This window comes from Anticarsia gemmatalis, chromosome 13 (assembly GCF_050436995.1).
Source record: "Anticarsia gemmatalis isolate Benzon Research Colony breed Stoneville strain chromosome 13, ilAntGemm2 primary, whole genome shotgun sequence".
In the NCBI taxonomy this organism is placed as follows: Eukaryota; Metazoa; Arthropoda; class Insecta; order Lepidoptera; family Erebidae; genus Anticarsia; species Anticarsia gemmatalis.
This window is the reverse complement of record NC_134757.1, coordinates 4,520,632-4,540,473: the sequence shown is the minus strand read 5'-3', so window position 1 is coordinate 4,540,473 and position 19,842 is coordinate 4,520,632. Positions and strand designations below refer to the sequence as shown.

General features: G+C 33.3%; 1 protein-coding gene across 2 annotated transcripts in view; it reads left to right on the top strand.

Moving 5' to 3' along the window:
* The first annotated feature begins 5,783 nt into the window (after nt 1-5,783).
* The window catches only part of LOC142977787 (G-protein coupled receptor Mth2-like), a 40,540-nt gene continuing 26,481 nt past the window's right edge, over nt 5,784-19,842 (top strand). Inside the window, exons 1-2 of one of the 2 annotated variants that reach the window (XM_076121876.1) lie at nt 5,784-6,543; nt 17,644-17,824. In XM_076121876.1, the coding sequence (XP_075977991.1) occupies nt 6,106-6,543; nt 17,644-17,824 (619 nt within the window). In that variant the 5' untranslated portion in view covers nt 5,784-6,105. The remainder of the gene's footprint in view (nt 6,544-17,643; nt 17,825-19,842) is intronic. The other variant, XM_076121877.1, reaches the window with a different exon arrangement.

The window sequence follows — 19,842 nt, the reverse complement described above, 5'->3', positions numbered from 1 at the left end:
GTGCCGTATATAACAGCACCGCCAATCACGTTGACTGCAATAGCGGCAAGGAGACCCATTTCTGAAACGTCATTACAATTCCAATAAATCTACCTATCTGAAGGAAAACTCCTATTGTATTTTGTGTCGAATACGTACAAGTAAAATGTATATTCAAACTATCCAACTTCTTGAATTAATTATATTATTTCAGATTAGAAAATTAATGCGTTTAGGGAAAGACTGAACTAAGTTAAAGTACCTAAATATGATTTTGATTATTTTTTGTGGACAAATGTTCGTAGTGCAGAGTTTAAAGCAATATAATGAATCGTTTTCTCGGCGGACAGTAGGTACCTACCCATAAAACTGTTTCTGAAGTTCACAACAAAACTTTTATTTCTTTCTTTTGAAAGTGATTCATTCCTATATTTTTAGTGTTATAACTACCTTTGTTAAATGACTACATTTAGTAAGTACACCATACCCTGAGAGGTATACATCAATATCCTTTCTTAGCGGATGCTTACGTCATAAAATCTGCATCCTGCATGCAAACTTTCAGCCCGATCCGTCCAGTGGTTTGGGCTGGGCGTTGATAGATATCACTATATTTCGTTTTTGTTAGGCAGGAGCATATTAATATTGATGCAAGTAGGTACTCTCGGGGCACATTTTTTTTATTTACAAAAGCATGGTTTGGCCGTTTAAACGTAAAACGAAGAGAATCTTCATCGATGAAGTTTCTGTGACTTCTGCAATATCTAACGTTTTTCATTTTATTTTTCATTATATTAGCATATTTCACTATGCATCAATATAGGAATTATTAAATCCTTAATTTCATAAATAAGAACAAAACCTTTAACAAAATGGCTGACGCGATAACGCTAATAACTAAGGTCATCTACCATTATAGGTTAAACAAAGTTTTACGGTACCTCCTAGCAGGTTTATTTACCTCTAAATAAGCATCGCAACAAGAAGAAAAGCCACAGAATTATGATATGTTTGTAAAGGGTAAGTTTTATTTGTACTTAGTTAAATATGATCAATCTGTTAGTGGCGTAACCTGAACAAAATCAGAAGGGAAATTAGTTTAGTATCGCGAAAATCTAGATGTTTAGAAGCCTAACGCTCTATTGTTCACTATTGATTTAAAAATATAAATAGGGAAAAAGGGCACTTACTTGTTTTATGAAAAAACTTTCACAAACACACAAAGAACTGAAAGCTAGACCAGTTGCAAAATTTGCTATGACTCTCTGAAAAGCGGCGGCGCTTTTATAGACTTCGAGCGAGACAGGGGACAGCCCTCCACTCTTCGTTCTTCACCCCCTCCTTCGCCACGAGTCAGAGACAATACCACGGTTGGATTGATCGCAAACCGGAGCCGGAAATCCCCTAGCCATAGACACGAACTAAGGAAAAGATTACACACGCAGATAGTTTGATATGTACAGATAAAAATATACAATTTTCATCATCTTCTATACAACATTTTACTGCTTTTAATTCCGTCGGATAACAAATCGGGTTGTTGCCTATTTTTATCCAATAGTACAGTAAAAAAAACTAAGATTATTAGCGTCAATATGACGCACATTAATGTTTAAAGCCACGTAATGCACGTCAATGATGAAATCATGAAGTAGCATTTACACATGTCGTGTTTTAGTAAATACATTTTTACCTGATACTATAACGCTTTGAGATAAAAAAATACTTTAGAGAATCAATAACTATATAAAGCTTCACTGGAGCCCTCAGAAACTGGCCATAGGTTAGATTGGGTTAATAATAACCATTACCTAGGTACTTACTTTTTAACGACGGAAGTAACTTATACTTACTTAGTTTGCATGCCTTTTCTTTACAGGAACGTCGTAGTCATTGGGCATATTTTATTACGGGATAATATTTTTACAAGCGTTCATAAGTACTTGCAGGCAGAACCTGGTAAAATTATTAGAATTCTTGGTCAATGTTGGCAAATACATAAGTATTAAAGGAAAACTTCTCTCGATATTCGAAATTTTATTCAGTCTTCTTTTTAGGAAAAGAAGAAAGATCAAACACATTAATGTAATATTATCTGAAAATATTAATATTGTTTTGCTGGTCTACGGTCACATTATAAATCAATAGTCACAAGTCGAGGGGAACTCCCAACAAAAGATCTCGAGATTACTCGTTTGAAAATTGCCGAGTCATAATTATTTTTTGTAAATTATGGTACTTATATTATCAATGTATGCTACAAAATAAATGAAATGTAAAATTCAGCACTGTGTTTTTTGTAGGTATATTCGATAATTTTAGACGGTCTGACTTTCACAGTAGAGCAATTCTCAATTTTTTTGACCACATCCACTATGACAATGTCCCATGTTTTTGTTTTTGATTATTTTTTTAATATGATATTACAACTAATATATTCGATTGTCATTACTTCATCAATATTATTAAATTATCAGACATAATATCAAAATAGCGTACAAATTGATTAGTTAATTTTAAAATGTAATAATCTAAAATATCAAAATTCTCGTAGTATGGAAAACAGTTTGTCCCATGGTGACCGCAGTGATTTCGAATTCATATAATTTCATAAAATTCTAAGAACCTAGATATATATTATAATCCTAAAACACTGATTAATGTATTAAAATTCATGTAATATTGAGTTTATTGCAAAACATGCTATACTTGTTTATTTTATTTCAAAACTAATATTGTCCCATAAAAAGTTCCGAAACAAAATTCAGATTTTGTTACCGATTATCGTATCGATTTTTTTCAAAAGGTGTTAAATTATTTAGTGTTTTTACTCGTGGAAAACACTTTAGATGGCATTTAACTTCGCGATATTGTTGAAATTACATTTTGGAGTCAACAACAACCGCGACCAGACACTTCACACTGCACTGCCACAAATTCTTTCCAGGATTTGTTACGTTGTGTCAAGGTAAGTTCATAGTGATTTAATATTTTGTTAAAATTGGTTAACAGTGAGTTTTATGCACTACATTTTGATGCAAAATACTTGTTTCAACTGTTAGAATTTAACGGAAATTTTATTTTTTGAATATCTAAAACCTTCATTTCGTTACTTCTGTGTTTGTTACTTTCGCGTGGTAACGTATAATCGGACCGCGGGGTAACAAAAAAGGATTTTATAAAGCCAAGTACACATCTCATAAAAAAATGTTGTAGGTGGGTACCTACAATTAAATTAATACCTACCTACATTATTAACTCCTATAGCATAATATTGCTTTCTCTTTCTAAAGTTACGTTGATATTGCTTAATTTTAAAATTGTTACATAGGATCTACCATGAATAGGGCATCATTTTCAAACGAGCACCAAACTTGATAATACCGATTACATACTACTACAATAAATGTATTGCACTAATATGTAATATATATATCTATATAAATATTACAAAATAAAAACGGTTGCTGGGTAGAATCGGCTGACCGTAGCACTAAAGTACCTACTTTATTTTTCGAATGGATTTTTAATTGATTGTAATGTATTGTTAAAAATAAGGTGATAAATAAGTAGGCACAAGTTTTTATTTCTTTCCTTTAGTTCATTTGATGAACCTTTTATTTTTGGAATGTTTAAAACATTCGTAATTTTTTTTAAATTTTGTATTGATTTTTACTACTTTTTATTTCCATTTTATGATAATGTCAAGTATGTGTATGCTAAGCCTAACATTTCCAATTTTGTTACCGAAGCTTCTATTTTTGTTACTGTCCCTAAATAAAGCTGATAATTATGTTAAATATTGTTATTATTTTAAATTTAAAGACAATAAGTAATGGTTTAAAATTAACTTTATGACAGATATTTTATAATAAATAAGAAATATAGCATTCTTCCTTTTCAGTTTAATAGAAAAACAAAACTTTGTGAGTAGAAAGTGTTAATGGTAACAAAAAAGCAGATGTAGTGCCAATAAAAAATATTGTATTACATTATTCACAATTTTTCTTTTCTGAACATGTTATAATGTTATAATCTACATAGAAAAATATAAAAACATAAAACAATTTAAGTGAGTTTTTATGATTCTACACTGATTTCCAAGTAACAAAAAAAGAACTTTAATTTTACCCTTAACTCATATTTTACAGTATTTTTATATAAAACATCTCTAAAACAGAAAATCAATCACAAATTCAGAATTTGAATAGTTTAAGCTACCTATATTTAGCGTAATATGTCCAATATATATGAATTTTATTTTTAGACTATTTTTGAGAGTATGGTCAAATATTTTGAGAAATGCTCAGTAATTTATTTTTTAGGTAACCAAAAATAACGCCATCTATCGGATTGTTGAAGTACTATTAGCCGTACAGTCTGAGGGAAAATGCTCTTAAAGCATTGGGTATAATATAGATGTCGCTAACTAAGATAAATTACCCAAATATAAGATAAATTTATCTATTTGGGTAATCTAAACAAACATTAAAGTACGCAATTTTTTTATTCTAAAATACACGCCTATTTGTGACGCCTCTACGGCTCCAATTATGTTCACACTTCACAAATTATAAGAAACGATAAAGACAATTAAGTAAAGCTTACACTTTACAAATTAGTTAAGCGGCTTCTCTTTTCAGGCGAGCAATCCGAGTAGGTTGAATGCAGATGTTGTTTAATAGGTATTATCCCACCCACCCAACCCATGAAAATGTACTGGCTATAATTGCATTGCATTATTCCAATTTTGTATTGTGCTTTCCTATTCTAGTAAAAGATTTAGAAAGATATTCTTCATTACCTATATAAGTTAAAAAATATTGTATTATTACATAGGGATCCGATCCATATCTACTTATGTCATAAAGATCATTTGTGAGGATGGGTGTATGTTCGTTTCTCTATCTGACAAAAACTTCTGACTAAATTTTGATGATATAGGTATGGTATTTATAGCCAGAATTAACAGAATATATTCTTCGTATCACTCGACCCATTGTCTTCACGGGCGAAAGTTAGTTTTTAAATAAATTAGGCAACGTAAAATTTCAAAATGCAGCGTGATAACTCTGCATTAAAAGTACAGTAAGTTTGATTGATAAGCTTAGATGTTTTTTTTTAAACAATTTATACCACAGAAAACAATAATTTGTTAAAATATAAAATACTAGCTTTTACCCGCGACTTCGACCGCCACCTGAATTTTCCCATGAGAATGCATTATTTTCCCGGGGTAAAAAGTAGCCTATGTCCTTTCCCGGGTTAAAAATATATACTATACCAATTACAGACACACACTTTCGCATTTATAATATTAAGTACGGATTTTGTAGCTCAAATAACATTCGATAATCAAGAAAGCAAGCTAGGCTGTTCTTAAAATAAAAGATATCGTGGTTAGATTAGGTTCTATCACAGTCACGGTATCAATGTTCAAGCCTCTACTGTTCTCGACTTTTATGCCTCAATCCGTAAACCGGCTTTGCTTTAATTTTGGACAAAAATTCTGCATTCCCTGAGTTTTCCTCTTAATAACCAGGACAAACTTACCCATCATATTCAATGAGTGAATCATTGTACTTCTGCACGGTGTTAAACTGCATTGAGATCATCCTCTAATAAATAATTAATGAATTGAGGAAAAGCAGGACAATAATAACAATACACAAGTAAGTAGGAAAGATTTGTTAAATCTAGGGCCCGCTGAGGTAAAGCGTTATTTAAGTGTGCGTCATTAGCAATGAAGTAAACAAACAACGAGCACATTGATAAAGCGTAGTTGGGTAAGACGCGCGCCAGGGTTGCCGCTGAGAGCCGCTGACCAGCGCGCCAGTCGGGAAGCAAACCTCACGCCCGCAGCACGCCTCCTGCTTCCCACACGACAAACACACGCGCGACACCGACGCCGCTTATCTCTTATCATTATAAAAATGATACATCAAATTACCTCACTAGTGCACAGATAATAAACACTCGTGCTGTGATAACACACACCTTTAGGGGCGATTAATTCGTTTAAAACGTCCCATGTCGCTTGGAACAGTATCACAAATGTGAATTTAATTTGAAGGACTTTTGTAAAGTGAAAAAGTTTTGGAAATAGCAGTTCTGATAACAATTAAGATGTATTTCTTAACGGCGTTTTTCTCGTTAGTTGTGTTGGTGAGTGTTGAGGGTACTCCATGTATCAGGGTGCAGAGTTTGAACATTACGAGCGGTATTAAATACGAGAATGGTTCTATTGTGCACGGTGGGATCGAGTACAAGCGTGACACGTGGTACGAGGTTGAAGAAGACGGTGTGTTGTCACTCCTGGGGTGTCCGTGCATTGGACGTACGTGCGTGCACCGCTGCTGCAGCTCCGGGTCAGCGTTCTTCAACACTACGTGCACGGCTACAGACCTAAGTGCAGTAAATCCGTTCAGTCCTAAAGTGTACCGAGGCAGGGAGCCGTCAAGCCTACTGGCTCACGAGCACTTCTTCTACTTGGACACAAGACCCTGTTCCGACAGCTACCTGGTGGACTCCAGTGCTAGAGGCGAGGAACTCTACATACAAGAGGTAAATATCTACTGATCTTCCACCTTGCCTTCTAGTTTTGTAAATGTTGTTTTTGTTACTTTTAACGTCCTATGAAGTTGAGTATTCGGTCTCTGCCTATAGTAAACTATCTTTGATATTGTAATGTAGTAAATTGTGTAGTATATAATATAATTACTTAACATTATATATGGTATAGATTATTGTTTTCTGTTGAAAATGACAGTGATTTTGAAAATAATACATTTTAATTTGCAGTCCATTACAGTATTATTTATTATTTTAAAACATATTTAATAAATAACATGTAGTAGCCACTTATAACACAATGAGTAATCTTAAAACGTCATCCAATAGAGCTTGAATGAACTGAGCTGAATCATTTAATAATATTAGCTCACTCTATGACAAATGTTAAGGAACTATTTCGGGTTATCACTTATTTCTCAATACTCAACCGGAAAATTTTAATTTGTGGTTTAATCCGTTCATATTATAATTACAGTTATAACATATCAAGTAATGATTCATACGCCGTCATACGGCTGAGAGGATGTGCAAAATTATACAATTTAGGGAAATATATCCACCCACCGAATTTGCCATCATTCTCTCGATAACATGGGACTAGTCGGACATATTCGGGTTTTAAAAACATCTACTATGTTTTAATGCTTTGACATTATTTACTCGAGAAAAGCGTTGTCCTTGAAGTACGAGGTTTTGTCTCACTAAGCAAAAAAGGAAAAAAAAAGAATTGACTGTTAGGCGGCACGAAGTTTGCCGGGTCAGCTAGTGTAAAATAAAAATGGCTTAACATAATATGAATTTTGATTCCGCAATTTATATCAACTCTGTATTGTATTTATTTCGACGATCGCCGAACGTAAAGTATTTATCGTCGGCAGGTTTAAAGGCTGGCTAAGTGTACAACCTATTTATGTTGTTATGTCATAGAATTCACACGATTATCTAATCAATAAACATTGCATTTAGAACGATCATGCTAATTTATATACAGCGTCCCGACGTCGCTGTAAAATATTTTCATTTGTAAATACATAAGATCACAAGAAATATACATACTTCAGCGTAAAACATATTGAATGAAATCAAAACATATTGAAGCATCTATTTATGACTGTTAAAATTGTCACAGTACAAAAATCACGTAATATAATTCGGATTTAAGGGTATTTTCGATTTAAAAAAAAAGAAAACATTTGTTTTGTCTCTGCGATACACAAATACATAAAAAACGCAAAGCTTATCAGTATTTAAATAAAATAAGAATCTTGACTTTATAGAGTTACTCAATTAAATGCAACAAGAATAACAAAAAAAACAAAAATTAAGGTAAAATAATTTAGCGAAATAGCAATAATCTGTTTTGCACAGTAACATTGTTATTGCTTCCTTACAATTATCTTGATATTCCTGAAACAATTACCTACTTCGCTATTTCGCGAAAATGTCGAGAGCGCTATCTTTAGCTGGCACAAACACTTCATAAACGTGTTAGTTCAACTTATTAGAGAAGTGAGCAGTGTTAATATTTCTTCTTAGGCGAAGAATTTACGAGGACAGATAATAACCATTGCACTTATGTTGGACAGGGCCATTAGTTGTTAGTTATGTCCGTTTAAAATGATACTAGCTGACCCGCGCAACTTCACTTGCGTCACATAAGAGAGAATGGGTCATAATTTTCCCCGTTTTTGTAATATTTTTTACTGGTACTCTGCTCCTATTGGTCGTAGCGTGATGATATATAGCCTATAGCCTCGATAAATGGGCTATCTAACACTGAAAGAATTTTTCAAATCGGACAAGTAGTTCCTGAGATTAGCGCGTTCAAACAAACAAACAAACTCTTCAGGTTTATAATATTAGTATAGATTACATAATGACTGTAGTAACTAATCTAATAAGAATAATAATATATTATTATTAGATTAGTAATTATTCGTATCGTAGGGTTAATTAAAAAGAAAATAAAGTCGATTCGATCGTAGGAAGTAGATAAAGAATTTTAAAAAAGCTACGAGCCCTGTTTGACCTACGACTACGACCCGTAGACTTCGCGTAGCACTTCTACAAAGTTGCGTAGTTTAAAGTTTTTATACTTTAGTTACACCATTGTATTCATCAGATGACGTAGACATCACTTTAACTTGCAAAACAAGGAAAAAATGCTAGTGTTTAAGTAATAAACAATCGTTTTCCGTCATTTATCTATGTTATAACATTCCTAATGTTGTTACTATGTGTATTAGAAAAGTAAAGTCATAAGAAATACTAATATGCTATACAGGTCTTAAACGCCTTGAGAAAATAAAAGGTTACCTTATTTATTGGTCACCTTTACCAGCCGGATTTAAGCATTGTGTATACAAACCGCGACAATTTAAATACTTAATAATTATCAGTTTTTGTGATAAAGCGAGACAATTCTACAGAGTAATTAGAAAAACCACAGAAACGTTCTGACTCATAGAAGATAAGGAACGACAGACCAATAGGAGATAAAATACCAAATGGTTTAAAAATGTCGTTGCAACTTACAAGTACTTTGCACTAAATATTTAAGCGATAAGTACTTATTTGTGGTCAAAGCCAACAGGTGGTACTGGTATTAAAGATTCTTACAGACGGCATGGTTTTCCTTCCTTGAAATTGTACGGTTAATTTGCCGATCGTCTGTGTTGCATGGTTCACTAATAGTGAAGAATTAAGTTTTCCGCATCACACGTGTAAATTATATTAATAAATGTAATATTTGTGATATTTGAACGACTCACACACGGTCAACCGATTCCGAGAATTTGCACTATGGTAACCAGAAAACTGATAAAAACATTTATTCCAAAAAATATACGCATATCAATAAATTTACCTACATTTTACATACAAGTACCTATGTCGCTTTCATTAAAGCAGTATAGTGTCCTAAGGATCACATTCCATGGGTGCGCCAAGCTCGCTTCCTTGTGGCAATTAACAAGTCCCTACAACTTTCATTTATAGGTCGGGGGTGTGGCTATTTGTCCATATTGCACTTTCGGCGGCCCGTTAATTGCCAGTAACTCAACAACTCAGTGTCCAACAACTTAAAATATACCATTACTTCACTATCTTAATAAATTTTATGATATTCTCTGTATCTAACTACTGATCGTAAGGGTACGATTCCCGAGTTGGGCAAAGTGCTACTGATCTTTTCTAATTTATATTTAAAATATTTTTTAATACGAGCCCGGAGTTTAGTAACTCTACTATTGGGACCAACATTGTGAATAGCGAAACGTGGGTGTGTATGTTATACACCTCCAATCTCCATCTACACTTTTGGGTATAATAGGAGTAATATATTAGGTCGGGGAAAAAGTCTTTCCGCATTGTATTACAAGTTCATACATACTATAATGCGAAAAGACTTTTTACCCAACCTAATACTAAATGTATGTAAGTCAATGTATTAGAGAATGATTTTCAAGCTAAACAGCGTTAAATAAATCTAAAAAGTTAAAAATACACAATGACCGCTTATTATATCTCTCTGTTACGTACCTACCAGCTTTAAAACACGTGTTAGGCCTATTGTCATGTTTATAGAATATTCATTGTTAACTGCTTCAATAAACACATCTTTAAAAATATGGTATAGTACTCCTAATAGTTTATGATTCACGTAACATTTAGATTAAATAACCTTGAATACCACCATAAGTTTTGTTAGTTCAGGCGTTTGATGAAAAAAAAAGGCATTTTGCTATAGCTATACTATACCTACTGTCATCGGCTGCGACGATTTGTGGTCAACAACAATCTATTTTTAATAATTGATGCTCTTTGAGTAGTAACTAAATATTAAAAACAAATTAGTTTATCTCAAATTAAATATTAAAGTGTACGTCTGGTTTCAAACGACGTTAATCATTATTTATCTGTATTTGCTACTGTACCGGCTGTTATGTTGATAACATTGTAATGCTGTAGCTGCTTTCCATCAGATTTTCTAAATAATGATAAACTTTAGACTGTAATAAAGATACAAAATGGATTAATTACTTTTAAGTTTTTTAGATAACTATGCTGTATTTTATTTTTTCAAGGAATAAGTTAAAAACTGTACCTATGTACTTAAATATGCATCCTTGATTAAATATTTTTGACAATTAACTTTATATAAGCCCAGTTTTATTTCCGAGCACCAAATAATGCATAAGATTAATAAATCGATAATTTCCAACTTCTTATTGTTATACGTAAGCCTAAAAACAAAATTCATAGATCAGATAAAGATTCATGTAATGTAAACATTGTGTGTTGTTGTCGTTTGTTTATTGTTTCAAGTGGCGCGTACATGTACTACTACTGGTATGCCTACTACGGAACCGTGAGAATCACAATATTCTACAAATAATAAAAACAAGCCTTAAAATGTACGATAAATATTTTAGAAATTATTATACCTTTTAGAAAATAGTGGGCAGAAAGAGTAGTAGTAGTTCTTTAGAATTTATGGTTGGGCCTAATGTTGTCGAAATGACGATGTACGGTCCGTATGATTATTTATCAATCATTGTATATAAAAAACTCTTCCGTTACTAAATGACTGACTGTATAACGCACAGCCGAAACTACTGAGCGTAAAAAATTTTAATGTTAAATGATTCCGGAAAAAATGTAGAGAAGCACTAAGAGAGAAATTTTGGAAATTCCCACCAGAAGGGAGTGAAATTCCACGGGTGCAAAGCCGAGCGGAAAACTAGAACAGTCATAAAATTGGTTATACCTATTTCTATATATACTTATATATGTATTAATTTGTTCTATCAAACACGTGTTCGCAACAACAAACTTATTTGTGCTAGAATTATAATTAACCTCAAATATTTTATACAATGTCGACAAAGAATTGTAAAATAACAATATTATCAAGTTATTTTGTGGTTTTTAGCTGTAGAGTTTATCTCAAAAGCGTCATAAGGAACCGGCAAATGACGCACATTAGCTAATGACATCCTGGCTTCGTACCTAAACAAGTCATACTGCAACGTTCTTTACTAACTGAAAAATAACTATTTTCCTATTACAGATAATTAATTATTGTAACAATATCTTGTGTCGAAATCATAATGCAGTTTTCTTCCAAATATAAGTACCTACCTATTATTCATGTAAATATTTCTAACATCATAATTCGGACATAAAATTCCTGAAATAGTGAAGAATACGTTTAAATTGATAACAATTTTGAGGTTAAATAAAGAACTGATTGTACTAATTCCAGTCTGTATGACTTATTTTAAAGTTAGGTAAAGAAATAAGTAAGTAGCTTTACTGCTTAGTAGCTGTAAGCTGAGTATAGTTTTTATAGAATTATAAGGCGGAAAATTTATTATAATAGGTATAAGGCTTATTCATCGCTAAAATAACGTGCTACGTAGTAGTTTGGATAAAGTCGGATATTTATGCAAATTATGGAGTGCAAATATTTTCGTGTGATGGTTATTTTTAAAGCACTATGTTGCCTTAAAGTAGAACCTCCGTGAACATATATATAAAGCACTGTGACAATATGCGATACTACAGTTCTTGAAAAAGTAAAAGAATGGCCAGGGCGAGTATATACAGACGTGGAACTTTGATGTAGGGTTTCATTGAAGTCGTGGTAAAGGTCCCCATTTTTCTACCAAATAGGTACAATCAATTAATAATAGGATCAATAAAAATATATATTTGATGAGGCATAAGTACCTACTTACTGCATTCCTTAGACGGTTGAATGTGAGCTGAATGTAGGGTTACTATGTATGAAAAGAGTATAATAGATTTTCAGTTTATAGCGAACAGGCAGACACGCAGAATACGTGGAAGGAAACTTTCCTTTATAATATGTAGTGATTCTACTTTTAAGTATAAATAAATCTATGTAAGTAATGCAAAATTTGAGGAAAACGAAAAAAATATGTATCCAGTATATCTGATCTACTTTTTAATAATAGTACTTCTGTTTCACAAGATGCTTATATTCTGAGATTGTTTATTATCATGATAAACAGCGCGAGTGGGATTTATATCAAAACGGTTTATTTTTAGTCGTTAGTTTAAACTGTTTGCTCTTAAAACAAGATCTCTTTACGTACAATGGTTAGTTCGATACGTCTTCGAATTATATGCAATGATTATTTCATGCAAAGTGGGTATACAGGAACTAAGTAGAAATTACCACAGGTCGTTGCCCTTAAATTAAATGTGCTGCAGATTTCGAATAAATAATACACCTAATTATTTGAACCTTTTCCTTTTCACAGCTAAAAATAGGGTGTAATTCTCAGTTGCGACTGATTTACTTCCATGAATAGCTGCTGACATTAACCTGATTCTAATCAGACCGTTGATGAGGGTAATCTAACTTTTTGTAACAGAATTTCGTAACTTAATTTAGGATAAAAAGGCATAGTTATCAGGATAGAAGAATAATGAGTGGAAATGAGTGAGAAAACAAAGAAGTAAGATCAAAAAGATGAAGACGTGAAAGAGAAAGAGTGATTTTAAACAAAAAATTAATTGAATTTTAAGCCAATCTAAAGCCTGAGTTTTCTTTACGAGTCCAAATAAATATACAGTTAGTTAGATGAATGAGATGTCAGTGCGTTGTCTATGGTAAATGATTTTAACACTTGTTTATATCTCAACATCAATCCTGTAACAGAAACATCTTGTTTTTCTTGCAAGTTGCATTTAAACTATAGGTGCTAAAAGTGGAACATTAAAAGCTTTGATCGTTTTTTTTTCTAAAAGCTATAACTACCTGTTGGCTGTATGCTATTCAATAAATAAGTATACCTAGTTCAAGTATAAGGTTTGTGACTTTATTTTATCAAAATTTTAATAATAACACTTCGATTTTCATAGTAGATCGCGAAAATTTACTGGAAATCAGAGTCTAAATGCGTATGTCCATGCCACACGACAAAAGTACCATGTCATTGTTTCTTTTGTAAATTCGGAGTCGAAATATGCTTTTTCGAATATTGGAAACGTTGCCATATTTCTTTTACCCTAAAATGAAAAACATAGTAATCAAGGATAATACCTACATTCTTTATTCTATAAAGGCACAAAGACAAAGCGCTTGTTAAGGGAAAATCGGATAATGATCACTCTCTTGATACATCGCAAGTATGAACAATGGGTAAAGACACGATACATACTCAGTATACTCACGTATGTCTGTGTTCTCTCGCAAATATTGTCAACTGTCTGTTTCCTGTCGGTTTACGAGCACATCAAAGAAAACGCATTATTTTAGACCTATTACAAATACACCAGAGACATCAAGCATATGTCCGTTGTCAGCCTTTATGATGAAGTCATCAATCAAAACTGACAATTTTATGCTTTTGGGTAGATACGTATTTTAAGCTAGTTAACTAGAATCTAATTACTAGATTATACAGCTGACTTTAGTTACAAAGGAATTGAACGAAATATCTCGGGAATCTGATCAAAAAGCACGGTTGTTCATAAATCCTTTACTGCTCTTACTGTGGAGATATCGGTTATGTTCAACTTGCTCCCAAATATTTATTAGTTCAAAGATAAGACTGGATAACTGGCGAATTACTTTCAATAGCTTAGTTCATTTGAGACTTAGGGTATTGGTAGGAGTAATTGCTTAAGTATTACAAGGGCACGAATTACTCAATAATACAGCCGGTATTATTGAGTAACGAGAGTTTGACATGTAAAATGCACTGCAAATTAGTTCCTACGGACCCCGCTAGAGGCGCTGATCCGATTCTCATACACTTGATAGATAGCGGTTATCGATACTGAATAGTGGTAGTGGTAGAAAATCGTGATATAGTACTGGCAGTTAATATTCAACGACACAGTTTAAACAGTTTTCACTATTGATCGAATGTCATGCGGATTGATATGCCGTGTGTTCATGCATGAACCGTTGATTAATGCAAGCTTTATTTAATATCATCCGTTTACTCGTTATAACGTTGTTTAAAAGCCATTCATTTCCTCACGCTATATTTTACAGTCATAACACTACAGTCGGTGGGAGTAACGGAAATGTATGAGGCGAGGAAATAATGAAAATAATTTAATTAAATACGCGTACTTCCATTCAGTCGCACGATTCTGTACAATTGGAACCATCGAGTTTCGAGAATTTGGATGGGTAACCGGTTGTCTATACTCGATAGTTGTACAGAATCGCGCTACAGATGTGACCTTTTTTTACACTTTTAGTGACCTAGTGTCAAAGTTGTCTAAGCCACCAAGCTTTTGATTTTGTTTAACGGTTGTTAATCTTATTAACAACGAACAGGACTCCCTTTTTACACGCCGAAACACGGAGACGATCAGTTTAAATACGACTAAGAGGTCACCCATCTATCGACACAGGGGTCAAGCGTTGCTTAACGCACAGATCATTTCCCGACCAAGGAGCGCGACTGGTTATGAGCACTTTTCTTTGTGTTGATTGTTGTGATGCTCTGAGTAGATATAAGTGTGTGTTCTATCCACGTAAAACTCTCATTTAGATGAAAGGTTTACAGGCTGCGTGAGGCTTCGTGAATTATGACTGTTATTTTCAGCCTTTTTACTTAATGGAGATTTATTTATCTTCCTACATAACTGTTTTGAAGTACAGTCTACTATTTGTGTAATGTATTATGAAGTAATAGTTGTCATTATTTAGTTTAGCAAAGGAAATAACAATCCGGTTTTGATTTAAGGTAGCGCAAGTATTACATTCTCGATGGCGCCATAAAAGTAACCCTGTGTTATAGAACCCGTATATTAATTCTACGAAACGCGACCTTTGTTCATGCAATTCATGCATTACACGTGTTTTATGAGTTTTCACGATGTTTGTTTTTCTAGCTTTGTTGCTCACACTACAGCGACTTTTCCACGACAACCTTGTCTAACTTAGATGAAGACTTATTCCAGTAGAAAAGATGGAATAATAAGCCTATATTTTTGTTCGCACACTCATCTGTCTTCTTATTAATCAATTTGTCATATATGTTAGCTGTAAATATGTGGTGCCAACATTCGTATAATCTAACAAAGGAAATAAAATTAAGAATGACGATCGCTATACTAAAATCAATATAATTTCGCAGTATTTGTCATGCGTCAACCTCATATGAATTGTAAACCTTTGCGGAGTCCTAAACCATCAATAAGCGCGGCCCACACGCTCTGTGGGTGACCACGACAGATCATAAATCATGCTTTAAGTTACGGAGGATAGGCAAAAAAGCTCGACCTGGTTCAAACACTACAGGCATATGGCAAGTACAAACTATCTGAGCTTAAAATTATCCCGTTTTGAAATATGGATTATTTTTTACTTAACTACTACTACTAGATCTTTTGAACTAGGTATAGTCTTGTCTAGAATTTGGAGTTCCAAATACGCGGTATATAATTATAAGTCAGTTTATTCCAATCTTTTAAAAAAGTTACTTGCTAGTCTCAAAAACAAAATACAAAAATATTCATAGTGATACGATGTTTTGGTAAAAAAGGTACGAGTATAAGGAATTTCGATTCTTAATAAAATTACTTAACTTATAAACATTTTGTGTCATGATATCTACAAAATATATTTATAGACGCGGGCTGAATTCTTTCCACTCCGAAAACTTTAGCAACATTCTTTATAAATGAAATTACTCTGTTCAGTTCATCCTTCTATCGAAATATGTTATTTCCAGTTCTGTTGAAATATTGGATGAATCTCTAAGCATTGGTAATCTAACGTTTGTGATAAATGTACGACATTTCTCTGCTGTAACAAGCCGTTTCTTCGCTTGCATTATTTTCAATTTGTATGGGTATTCATTAAGTTATTATGGGGAATAATTCAGCTACTACCTAATCTATAGAGCCTATACAGTTTTAACATGAATTTACGTGAGTAAATTATAGAGGAATGTCGTATAGGAATAATTATAAATATAAAAGTTTTGTTAAAAGTCATTACGATACATTCAAACATTAGTTATGTAATTAATGTGAAAATTTACACTCGTGAAACAGTTTAAATGAACAGCAATAACGTCAGAATGTCACTAAACCGGAAGACAGAAGGTTAGTCAGGTGTCATTATGCTTACAGTTCATTAATGGTTACTCGTAGGCCCAAACCATTTGAACATTGTTAACAAGTATGTACACCTTACCTATGTGTTGAGGAATTACATAACATGCGACAGCTCGCACTCGGCCGCACGTGCTAATACATATTAGAGCACTTTTATACATTTCAACGTTCATACCTATTCATACCATTTCATGACCTATCGATTTACCATCATCATTAGCGGATCTCCTTGTTGATTACGTGACATTAAACCTACGTGATAGCTACTATTACAGATTGCAAATATGTAGTACAATTAATACATCGAGTCTCGCCTTTTTTCTCAGGGACTAGGCATATATAAAAGATCGCTTTTTGCTAAGATCTCTCCAAAGTTTTCTAAATCTCTATTTTTATTCATGCAAATACTGAACTATAAAAGAGTCTTGCCTCGCGTGCCTAGTTTTTCTAGACGTTACTAATGAGAATTAATTAAACCGCGTGCAGCGTTAGTAATAAGTAACGAGGTTTTTCTCTTTAACGGACATTGTGTATGTGTTTAAGTATTTTTAGACTCAGGAGTCTGCAAATAAAAATAGCGATAATAATATGTTTTCCTAACTTGTGAATATTCGTGTTGTTTGTTTATTGTTTTATTACATGGGTTAAATGAATGAATACTCAGAATGCTTGACGTTTTGACGCATGATATATAGGCCGCGATCACAAGCTGACTGCTATGTAATCTTTTAAAATTTCCGTGTCACAATGTTAGTTACCGTACTCCTTCGGAAACGGCTTGACCGATTCCTATGAAATTTTGTGAGCATATTGAGTAGGCCTAAGAATCGGACAACATAATTTTTTCATACCATTTAGTGATAAGAGTTGTCCACCCCAACATTTATTTTTATTTATATGGCAGAACTACGTTTGCCGCGTTAACTAGTACATAATATATATTGTTTGAAGCTGTAACTTTTTATTTTGTTGTAGAATGGCACGTTGTTCGAGGTGGCTCCCGGCGGGCTGCAGTGGCACGTGCCCACGGCGTACTGCGTGGAGATGATGATCAACGACCTGGCGGAGACGCCGCGGCTCGTGGCCGGCGTCTGCTACCCCGAGGAACCTCCGGTCAACGACGACAGCTCGATACTGTACACAGCTTATGCCGTCGGTAAGATACAACACAACTTCTTTTTCTTAGCAGCTGAGTGGATACAAATGAATTCTTATTATGAAAGCATTTAAAAAATGTGTAGTGTAGTCGGTGTCTTTATTAGTCTGTAATGCAATACAGCTACATAACCTGCGTTTTTGACTGCCTTCGTGGCGCAGTGGTATAGGTCGTGGGTTCGATTCCCACAAGGAGCAATTATTTGTGCGATCCACAAATAATTGCTTTTGGTCAGGTTGTACTTTGTGTCCGTTGTTTGTATGTTTGTAAAAGTCGCCGCCACACAAGAGAAATTCTTAGTGCAGGAGTTGTCTTAAAAAAACTCTTCTTCTTCCCAAAGTCCCTAGTTAATCAAACAATCGATTCAATTTCAATTGTACTTATAGAATTTTCGTAGATAATAGCTGTATAGAGGCCAAAAACCTACGACAATAGATAACGATGCAGGTTTTTAATCTTGTCTCATTGATTAAAGCAGCATGTTATCTTATTGATAGGTGTATCCTATTCTATTTCCGGAAAGAAATGCTTGTGATTTGTAAAGTGTTGTTTAAATGACGCATTTTATGTCCATTTACGGTAGATCATAGATGATTATTAATAATGACTTTCGAAAGAAACTTAATATGTAGATGATTCTGATTTTAATAATGTTGTAGCGTTTTTTATTCTGATTTGTGTAAGCTGTTCACCGACTTGCATCATCACTCACTTGTCAAACAGATTAAGATGTTAACAGGTTAACTACTATGTTATGCTTTGTTAAAAATCTCATCAATATCAAATGATTTATTAATTTAGGACTAATAGTGACACTTATGATAGTTAAAAACACACTATAAAAGTGAATTAACCGTCAGTTTAAAAATTAGGATCAATGAGAAGGGCTTCCATGAAATTCTTGGCCACAAAGGTCACCCGCTCTAATCGCTGAGTTTTTTCAATTTTATCATTATAATTTATTGAAAAGTATTGTGAGAAGCTATCACTAATATTACCGAACATATTTAGAAAATAACTGTAGCTGAAGCTTTCAGATATCACAAAAGTTCAATAAAAAAAGTGACAGATTCTATTTAAGTTATTTAGAAATAAAAATTACAATGAACATTATAGTAAAAGATCAATTTTATTCATACTGAGGTACCAACAATAATAATCTATACTAATATTATAAAGCTGAAGAGTTTGTTTGTTTGATTGTTTGTTTGTTTGTTTGTTTGTTTGAACGCGCTAATCTCAGGAACTACTGGTCCGATTTGAAAAATTCTTTCAGTGTTAGATAGTCCATTTATCGAGGAAGGCTATAGGCTATATATCATCACGGTACGACCAATAGGAGCAGAGAAGCAATAAAAAATGTTAGAAAAACGGGGAAAATTTTAACCCATTCTCTTATGTGACGCAAGCGAAGTTGCGCGGGTCAGCTAGTTATATTTAAAACCCATCGCATTATGTCATGGACAGCTCAATTAGTTGGGATAGATTCTGTTTACCCATACTGTCTACATCGTAAATCATTTATTAGGCTGAAACCACACAATTTTATGGCGTTTCTTTAAACGATTCTGTTTAACATACAACACAGGCTATGTGGTTGACTGATCGGCCTCATTATCGTGATATGTTTCCATCAGTATTCTGTTGTTAGCATAACATTTGCAGCTGATTAGATTTCATAGCGTTAGCCTTCGAACTTATGCAATATTTTTAAGTAGTGATGAAGTAATGCGGTTATTTTCCTGTGAATTAGGCTTATTTTAGGGTCGATTATATGTTTTTGGGATAAAATAACATTGCATTAACACTTCACAATATGATTCATGGATAGGAATTTGGGAAAATATAGTTACGAAAAATTTCGTTTACAATGCAATTGTTTCTCCAACAAAAATATTTAAAACTAAATAAGCTCATAAAGACGGTATGTAGGCTTTGGGTGGTAATTCTGTTGTATATTACAATACTACAACATACAATAGGATTAACGATTTATGAGCCATGGGATGGTCTATGCT